This window comes from Phalacrocorax carbo, chromosome 5 (genome assembly GCF_963921805.1).
Source record: "Phalacrocorax carbo chromosome 5, bPhaCar2.1, whole genome shotgun sequence".
Lineage (NCBI taxonomy): Eukaryota > Metazoa > Chordata > Aves > Suliformes > Phalacrocoracidae > Phalacrocorax > Phalacrocorax carbo.
In genome coordinates, this window is record NC_087517.1 from 38204629 (window position 1) to 38215062 (window position 10434).

Genomic DNA, 10434 nt, shown 5'->3' on the forward strand with positions numbered 1-10434 from the left:
ACTTTCGCACAAAATTTATCCAAACACAGTGTATATACCTAACCATTTAGAACTGGCATGAAGGCCACAAAAAACCTATTAAAATCTTATACAGATTTTTTTTTTTTAATGCCATCTTAAGACAGTAAATCCAGCCTGAGATCTGTGAGGAGGGTCAAAGTTGCCTGTGCTATCTGTTCTTTATACATGTGTACTGGATGCGCTCAAACCCCTGACCAGACTGGTGGTGATTTGGTACAGGCTCCAAAGTCAAAGGCCTGATCTGTAGTTGGGCCATGAACTCCTCTAGTTTCCATCTGTTCTCTGAGATCCCACAAAGGAGCCAAGTGGCACGGAGAGCATCAGGGCATATGAGCTTAGAACACCCATCATGTGACTGACACATGCATAGCCTGTGGCTTCTCCAAGAATCATTTACCAAGGAACAAAGAAAGCTGTGGGTACAAGGAGTCTCCTGCATACCTTTTCCATCGCCTATAATCTGACTATGAGCCAACCACTTTATCCCTTAAATATGACAGCCTAAGCAATCCTTCTCTAAGCTCTCCCTGCTAGGCAGCATGGCTGCGACCTCCCCTTGAGCTGGGACACCCCTCAAGGTTGCTCCTCAAGGCAGAGAGACCTTTTACCAACAGCAAATCTTTGGTAAGTGACCTTGCAGTATGGTAACTTTGATTGCATACTGAATTGATGCTAATAAAACATTACATAAACTTTGTGCGTACAATCCCTTAGACATCAACCGTTGTAAAAGTCTGAGACTAAGATTGGACCCAGCCACACCTAAGCTCCATCAGTTTAGAAAGCAAGGGGGTCTTCTCTTAACCTCATGACTCAACGGGAGGGTCCTCCATTCCCTTTTGAATCCATGGTCTCTCTATGAATCATTTTAACTCAAGTGTAACTCAATTTTCCTTTGTATGCTCCTTCCGTGCATGCAGTAATTAATAGAGGGAACCTTGCCATCGAACTTTGTTAAGGCACACTTTTACAACATCATATTAAAACCACTTTTGCTAATACCTTTGTTGGTGATTCCTTAAGTGTTCCAAATCACCCATTTGCGACAACATGATGTGGAATGGTGTGAGAGGACAACAAATGCAAATTTGTGGGCAGAATGCAAAGAAAAGGCAGTAGCAGCAACTCAGAGATAGGTTGTGATCTACAAAAAAACCCCTGAGAGCCTGGTTCCCGCACTTTGAAAACATGTTAGTGCACTTTGAATCACTACTTGATGAGAAACAGTAGAAAGACACGAAGCATTAAAGCATCCTACATGTTTTAAGCATCCTCAAAAGACCATCTATTTTAATTTCCAAACATATTTAATGGCTGGCTAGCCCACAAAGTTCAGTAAACCCCTCTTTCATTGTAATATAAATTTAAAATCCAATATCAAAGTAGTTTAGTACATTTTATTATCTAGATTTTACAACAACTAGAATGCACAGATTTGGTTTAGTATTAAAGTAAACAGGGCAACTTATCTCACTTACTTTATTTCCCTTCTCTATTGCCTGTATTTTCTGACGGTTCAATAAAAAAAACACCATTCTGGTTTTCCCTAGTATTTCAAGGAAAATTGAAATTTATGGGTTTATTAGCATTCTAGGAAGAGCTTGTTCTTGGGCAAAATCATCTCGGTAGTCAGTGGAATACCATTTGGCATTTGGACTACATGCTGAAAAAAAAGAGGGTCAAAGCGGGGTAAGAAAAAAAGTATGGAAAGACTTTAAAAAGCGCATGTGAAAGGGGACTGCAAAATGACAGATCAAAGTACATACAACATCTGCTACTGTATAGTCAAAACAGATCATGTCACTTCTCCCTTTCGATCAGTCATGATCATTTATGCTTCCATTTGCCTTTATATTCTGTTCTTGGTACTTGTGAAGCTGTTCCATGAAGCCAGGATTTGGACAAGCTGCAGGCCTTGCATTTTTCACCATGGAAAAGGCTGTAGCAAAATTCAGTCTTTCTGAATACATTAGAAAACCGATGACTACTGCCGCTGCACGGGAGACTCCTGCATTACAGTGGACCAGAACTACACCATCCTTCAAGAAACAAATGAAACATAAGTTGGGATATTCATTAAGTAGATAGCAACAAGTTTTAGAAACTTTATACAAAAATCTATTAGAACTTATTAAAAGCTCCTTGTTGAGCTCAAAGCAAATATTTACACCTAAAAGTAACTACAAACACAGATATATAAGCCCAAAATTTAATATTTTTCCAGCCAAAGCCACATTATAATTATCAAATACTTCAAAACTAAGTGATACCTTAGATCTAAAAAAACATTCCTCTGTCCCTTTCCCCATGACCCTGCCGCAGCCCTCTCATGTAAAAACCAAATCACAGACACCTGGGATGCCAAGATACCTGATCTAACTGGGTGCCAATTTTAAAATAGATTTTATTTGCAATATGAAAAGGAACTTGACTGCATCTTGTTACCAGGTTAAAAACATAGCAAGGCAGCAAACAGCTAGGCACAAGAAGCAGGCTTTAGAACATCTTGGGGTTTCAGCTGCACGCTCCTTGCGTACTCTGGAGTTCTTCAGAGAAGATTCTGGGTAAGTAGGATCATGCATAGGAACAGAAAAGTCAGAAAAGGTATCGTGTGATTTGCAACATCACATTGGTAGTACAACCGTAGCGGCCGGTACAGCTGGTACAACTAAGGTCCCGTAACTGGGGGACTAAGGTGCAAAATCCAAAACTACTGATCTTCCCATAAACTCACAAATGTTTCTCCTGGGGTTTAAATTCAGGCTTATCCTGAATTGTCTATAAAATTAATGTTTTTATCCTACTTAAACATTTCCCACAGAATCTTTGAGACACCTGAATGACTCTTTAAAAAGACACTGCAAGTTTTGTTAAGAAATAACAGGCATGAGCTAACACAAAGGCAACTAGATAATCTAGTGCGGCTTAGGTGACATTTGCGAGGCCCAGGCTTTGTGATGTCGTCATGTTTGTACATCAGGCTACAGCCTGGAAAACGCTCGGTCCAAACTCTCTGCCAAATGCCACTTTCCCAAAAAACCCACCAAACCCCTAGCATCTCCATCTTCTGGATAAAGGTACTGAAACACAACACAATGTGCTCTGGTACTCGAGGCTAAGCAAATACATTCTACGTACGAACAGCCTGCTCTGTCTGCCCTTTTAACAGGCACAAATTATTCAATGGGTATTTTACCCAGAGGAAAAAAAAGACCTTTCCAGGAACATGATGGCTTATGTTACAGACCTGGGAGTTGCAATTATCTGGTATATTAATATGCACACAGAGCAGAAAATGGTTCCTGCTCTAAAAATCTTCCAGTTTAAATAATAAGACAAAGAAGTATGAAGCTGAGTATTATTATCCATGTTGAAGAAATGCCAAGCTGAGAGTAGAAGAATGACTTGCTCAAGTTAACACAACAAGATTATGGCAGAGCTAGGAACTGAATCTAAGCTCCTGCATCCCAGCACAATGAATCACAATATCACCCTTTTTTGCAATGGAAATCACATCCCCTTGGCATTGCCTGCTGGAAATTGTAATCTTCACCCCCTTTCTCACATTCACGGGGGCGTGCTTCCTCATCACACAGACTACAGCAGATTGCAAAGCAGACTCATACGTGTATTTCAACTACACGAGGAAGTGCCAGTGGTGACCTGTAAATCCACTATCTCCTTTATAATAATGACATTAAAATTATGACATTAAAAATTATATTTATGCCCCTGCTAATGAAGCAATGACTGAAGCTTATCCACTGTAGATCTGGAGTAGTTTTTACTGATTTAATGGGAGTTATTTCAGACATAACGTACCATAATCAAGATCAATATCTATCAGCAGCACTGAGGGTAAAAAATAAGCACTGAAATTGATCTTTTTTTGTTTGTTTGTACAGTTCATGCTTTATTTTCCTCTTTACATTTCTTTGAAGGTTTGTGGTTTTGTTTTTCTTTTTAATGACTGTTCTGTTGTACATTGCCAAAAATTATATAGTGATATCCACGGAACAGTTGTGAAAAATACTGAACCTGAATGAACGTGGGCAATAATATTAAACCAAATTTAATATTGAGAACATTTATCTTTCCTTGCTAAACTCCATTGTTTCTTTATACAATGATGAATTTGGCATGTAATTCTTACCTAATTTTGTATCAGCTCTGAATACAGAATAGAAATGAGAAACAGACTGCAGATATGAAATTAATCTCTGTTTACCAAGAACTCCATGCTCTGGTCCTGATAGCCTAACCTTCGCCTACCCAGAAGCAGTCCATGGTCTTGCAAGAACCTCTGAAGATTCAAGACCAAGTTGTGGGGTTGTTTTTCAATTTTTATACAGAGGGAAGCGAAGTCACCTTCCACCAAGAGAAAAGGTGGTTGTACACAGTGGGCAAAAAGCCTCACTGAGGAAAGAAATGAAAAAGAAGCATAAAGCTTTTGGTGAAGAGCCACGGACCAATGTAATTCCTTAGGGATCCACTTTAGTTTGCAGTGCTGCCGGGGCTTTTTCTTTAGGAGGGACAGAGAGAGCAATAACAAGAGATGTTCATGAATGAGCTAAGATTTCCTCCCTGGAAGGACAAGATTTTCGAGGTTGTATAATTAGATATGAAAGATAAAAAAAAATATCCCTTGTTCATAGCACTGTGATCTGACATGGGTCACCTAACGTGTCATGGAAAATCTGCTGGCTGATTTGGAGCCTAGAAGAAATGGTGAGCTGTGATCAGTATCAGAATTTGTACCATGATGTCTACAGACTTGAGCAGTTACAGTTTTAGAAGAGTCAGTCCTGTTACAAGTACCAGCTGGCAGTGGCTTACTGACCAGTACAGGTACAGGCTCTCAAATTCAAGTGCTCTCATAGTACTTCATTAAGTTAACCGTGTTCTACTAATAATTTCTCATATATCACGCTCTCTCACCAGTGAGCATCTCTCCCACCCCCACATTAGGAGAAGAAATGTAGTATCTCTTTGTGATTACTTAAAGAGGAGAGCACTTCATGATACAATTTATCATAAGCTCTTTTAACACTACTTTGGCAAAGCAAATAAAGCGATTCAAACCATCCAGAGATCTGTCTCCACATACTGCTATCACATGCTGCATGAACTGATCCTGGAGAACATCTATTCCGTCAATTACCTGCTCTTTTACCCAACTCTCCCATTAAAAAACTATTAATATTGCTGCAAAAGTTTTCAGGAAGACTCCTCAGCTTACCCAATAGTAACTGGAACATAAACAGCAGAGGCAGAAAGCAATACTGCAGTTATGAATGGCAAGTCTTGTTTAGAAATGAGGTGGAAACTGTAACTAGATATCTCAAAAAGGTCGTTAAGTGACAATGTGTATCACATAGCTTGTAAATAATAAATGAGAGAAGGAAAGAACATTGTGTGACACAAAGAAAGCTGGGGCAAGATTATCTCCTTTTATCCCAAGCTATGTAAATAATGAATATGGTAGATATGATGGAATAACATGCAATGAGGTTTGGTTGTGAAGTCATTGTCTGGATAGACAAAGCAATGGTTGTCATGAATTACACACTCAAGCCTGAGTTTAACAAATAGGAGTCACGGATGGTCTTGGTTACAGACAAGGCTGCCAAGCAATCCAGAAGGAGTCACTTCACCCTATTTCCTACATCATGTCTTTTTCAGGATTTTCTTAGCAGTTAAAATCACTGGTTGGCTCCAAGACTAGTAGCACGTTCTCCGACAGTCTTGGTACATAACTGCATGTGGATTCATAGCTCAATGTGTTGCATCTTCAATGAACGGTCAAGGAAAAGCATAGGGACGGTGGACTGTTGCGCACAAACCACACAGATCTGTAAAAGCACTGTTAGGCTTGCTTCCAATCCAAAAGAACATCCCCAATGGATAAATTATAGAAAGTAAAGTTTCTCCTTTTCCCTCTGTCAGATGTAGTGACTTGGACTTACGATGGGATGGAGACTTTTTGATCTAAAGTCAGCCACTGGTCCAACTGTATTAATGTATTAATGAAGCATTTCTCTAAAACATGCAAGACAGTCATTCTGACAAAACAATACTGGAAGGAATGGGTATTAACAGCAGTGCCATGCCTCTAGCAATGCTTAGAAATTGGTTGGATTCTCTATTTAGAATTAAAAAAAACAATGGCAAAACAATTCATTTGGTACCATACTTTCTTTTGACAAAAGAAACTGCTTTAGATTTCAAAAAGCATAACAAATAATCTAAATGGGATAACTACTAACATTAATTATTGATATACTGTACCTGGATCTTGGCTTTCTCAATAAACTCAAAACATTCTGGGAAATAGGAGGTAATATCAGTTTCTGGGAGGTCCAGAATAGAAATGGTCTTGTATATAAAGTCATTGAGGAAGGCGTTTTGAACTCCGTAGGCCACATTTAGAACATGAGTAACCTAAGTCAAAAAAAAAAAAAAAAACCAAAAAACCAAAACCCAGCGGTATTTTCTGAAGACAGCAAGCAAAATGAGCAGTAGCACAGGTGAATTATTCTTTAGGCATAGAGAGACTATACCTTACACAACTGCAATGTTCAGTTTAACTTACGTATGCTGTCGATGGTACGCTTTTCTCCAGGCAAAGTTTTAATGCATGTTAAAATATACTGTGATAAATTTCAATTTCCTTAGATTTTTGAGAGGAAATGAAAAGATCTGTGCTCACCAAACACAGACTAAAGTAAGGATTTTCAACAGAAAAGGGAGTTTTCAGTGCACAGATGGAAAATCTAAGAGACAGCAGTAGGAATGAGAGCGCAGACCACCCAACAATCCCCCAAACTTCAAGCCTGCCCTAACCCACCAGCTTAACATTCCTCTTACTGAGTTACCAACACCATTTACTGGAGCAGGAGGATTTCAGAGTGAGCTATACCTGCACTTAGCAGGCGAGACCACCTCTGGCCTCCTGCTGTCACTGCTCTGTTCAGGCTATGGCCAGGTTGTGGGTTATTTTAACTTTCACTGAAGTGCCATTTAGATGGCACCAGATGCCAGACTGGTGCACACCCTGTCCTGCAGAAGCATAGCTGTCCGAAGGCAACCTCCTGGAAGGGGGTCGTAGTGAGGAGGGTGTTGGTCTCTTCTCCCAAGTTACTAGTGATAGGATGAGAGGAAATGGCCTCAAGCTGCGTCACGGGAGGTTTAGGTTGGAGATTAGGAAAAATCTCTTTACTGAAAGAGTGGTCAGGCATTGGAACAGGCTGCCCAGAGAGGTGATGGAGTCACCATCCCTCAAGGTGTTAAACAAACACGCAGACGTGGCACTTCAGGGCATGGTTTAGGAGGCGTTGGGGGTGTTGGGTTGACAGTTGGACCTGATGATCTTAGAGGTCTTTTCCAACCTTAATGATCCTGTGATTCTATGATTCTAAGGCCTTATCCCCCCATTCCTGTAACAGGGCAGAGTAAAAAGACCGAAGTTCGTGACAGACTTAGAGCTGCTGCTTTGCTTTTGTTTCATCGATCATTTCACCGATGGCAAGGAGGCCTGATGCCGCTTAGTGTCTGAAACGGAAACGCATATGGCAATGCAGGAATCTGTTCCAGAAAACCGCTCTAAACAGTCATTAGTCTTGCAAGCAAAGTATTTCAGCTTCTTGCGAAGCTCAAAGGCATCCATCCATCTGCAAATGGAGCAGCCTTTTAAAAGTGCAAATGTAATACAATTCTTCTCAAAGTTATTTGAGAGTACTTTAGACTTTTTAACTTTAGCAAGCACTATGCAAGATGCGTTTTTATTTCTGTGGAACGTTACCTTATACTTTTTCATCGTCTCCAAGTCGTGAGCAGCATCCTGCGACCCTGCAGAGAAAGCCAGCCGCTCGCCAGGCTGCAGCCCTTCCCCGGGGCGAGGGGGCAGCTCCGCGCCGCCAGCCCTGCCGCTGGGGGGGGCTCCCGGCCCCGCCGCCCCCGGCCCCACTCACCCAGCAGCAACCAGGGCTTCACGACGCCGACCTGGAGGTCGGCGCTGAGGTCCTGCACGTAGCCGCCGCCGGGCGCCGCCGCCGCCCCCTCCTCCTCCTCCACCTGCAGGCAGGCGCCGCGCCACGTCTCGATGATCCTCCTGCCGCTCAGCGTCGTTACGCGGGTGCGCTGCTTCCGCAGGTTGGCCCGGGAGAAGCTGCGGATCTCCTGGGCGAGGGAGTGCATGGCCCGGGCGCCGCCGCTCCGGGCGCCGCCGCTCCACCCGCCGCCGCCGGACCGCCGGCCCGGCCCCGCCCCGCCCCAGACTTCGCCCCGCCCCAGACTTCGCCCCGCCCCAGACTTCGCCCCGCCCCAGACTTCGCCCCGCCCATAGACTTCGCCCCGCCCACAGGCCGGCCCCGCTCCTCCCGCCGGCCCCCCTTGCCTTCCTCCGGCCTCTGCGCCAGGCGGCCGCCATTGGCTGCCGGTCTCTCGGGGGCGGTGCCTCGGCGCGCAGTGGCGGGGGCGCGCGATAGAGGGCCCCCGCCGAGGGCGGCGGCGGCGGCGGCAGGGGCAGGGGCAGGGGCAGGGGCTCGGCTCGGCTCGGCTCGGCTCGGCTCGGCTCGGCTCGTCCCGCCCCGGCAGGTCTCGTCCCGCCCCGTTTCGCCGTGGGAAGGTGGGCTCGGCCGGCCGTTACCGGGGTTGGGCACCGGGGCCCCCCCCCCGCCCGATGGAACGACAGGCGTGGGCCGTAGCTCCCTGCCAGGCCTTCGGGTGGCCCTGGGGAGCCGGGAGTGCTCTGGTCGGTGGTGGGGTCACTCACGGAAGATTTGCCAATGCTTTTTCTCTGGTGCTTACAAGCCTGAGAGAAAGGTTTGGGTCCACCTAAAACTTTGGGGTTTTAATTATTTTTTATTAATTATTATTTACAGGGCTTTGGTCTGCCAGTGAAGAGTGCAGCAAGTGTAATTAAAGCAGCCTTTCAATGGAAAAATGCCTGTTTTTGAAATAAGTGCTGCCGTTTTGAAAAACAAATCATACAGTAATGCCTGCCTGACTGTAATTAGGACTTGCTTCATGGGAAGCATGGGAAAAATATTGTCAGCTGTTAAATGGAAAATATTAGAATTAACTACACGCGCACACACACCCCCGAGTCATTGAGCTAGTGACCAAATCAGAGGCCAAATAGGAAGAAAAGGTAGGCAAGGTGAGGCCGTTTTTTTCCCTTATTCCCAAGCTACTTAATGCCCATGTTTTCATGGATTCTCTATAGAGGACTATTTGTAATGTTACACAGCTAGTACCTAAATGTGTGAAATTTTGTGTGTGAAGTTAAATGGTAACACTGTTAAATTGAATTGTGCCAGAAATACATTGCAGGTTTTTAACGATCCTCTGTGCTGGTTTGTAGAATACTGATGTATTACTACAGTGCTTCCCCTCTGACGTCAGAATATTCCTCAAACCTATGCCAGCAGGATATGATGACTCCGAAACAAATCCCTCTGGTAGTTCCCTTGAATGCAGTACAGAATGAAGGCAACTTAGTTCTGTGTAAAGAGGTCTACAAACACCGTGTCAATTCAAGAAGCAGAGAACGGTGCTAGGACCTGCAAGAGCATAAATTACTTCCAGGAATGCCAGTGGCAATCTTCTGACAGGAATTAGACATAAAATCAGAATACCCCACATGCTGTCTGGAAAAGCAAGAGTCTAAACCAAGAGATAAAATCAAGGAAGATGCTTAAGACAGGGATAGGAACAGAAGAGAAGTCTAGGCTGGATCAGAGATCAAGGTAACAAAGGTGCCAAAAAGAAGGCTCCAGGACAAAACATAAGTCTCACTTTCTGCAATAAAAATTATATTTTAAATACAAAGAGGAGGTTTTGTAACGTTCTGCATGGTAGATGTGCATTCAGTAGCCTCTCTGGAAGTGGACGGTGGCTCTTAGCAGTTAAGTTATTCACTTTTGTTGTAGTCTATTAAATAATTTTGATGCTATTGATCAGAAGAAAGCAATGGAGAGCTTTAGGTCTGTGGGTTAAGCCAGCAATTGCAGAGTGTCCATGGCTGTTTTTCAAGCTGCATTGGCTTGCTACAGCTGCCCATGTGAAAGTCCAAGAACAGTAGGGTATCCTGCAAGCATGCGGAGAGCCTCATGTGTCAGGAAATTGGCAAGGCCTGAGCAAAATTTGCTTGCAGTCTAGACCCAGAAGCCTGCCATCAGAGCAGCAGGGCTGTAGGATGTGCTCCATAACCAATTTCTGCCCTGTACACGTATGGGGCAGGCTGCCTGAGCGTTTGCAAGACTAAGCTGTGACAGATCTGTAAGACACTTACAGTTAAAATTAATAATACAACTACACGTTTTTCAGCAGACTCTGCGGAAGAGTCTGCAACATGCGTGGACACAGAAAGGCAGCTGATTCTGAAGTAATCATATTCTGCTAGGAATGTTT

The 10434-nt window shown here is 43.7% G+C and overlaps 1 protein-coding gene across 1 annotated transcript; it reads right to left on the minus strand.

Annotated features, from left to right (window-relative positions):
- Positions 1 to 1398: 1398 nt before the first annotated feature.
- DUSP19 (dual specificity phosphatase 19) lies at positions 1399 to 8278 on the minus strand. Its single transcript, XM_064452053.1, has 4 exons — positions 7992 to 8278; positions 7823 to 7869; positions 6310 to 6462; positions 1399 to 2060 (listed from the first exon to the last, which is right to left on the minus strand). Exons 1-4 carry the CDS (start codon positions 8215 to 8217, stop codon positions 1839 to 1841), a joined length of 648 nt encoding a protein of 215 aa, XP_064308123.1. The 5' UTR covers positions 8218 to 8278; the 3' UTR covers positions 1399 to 1838.
- Positions 8279 to 10434: the final 2156 nt, after the last annotated feature.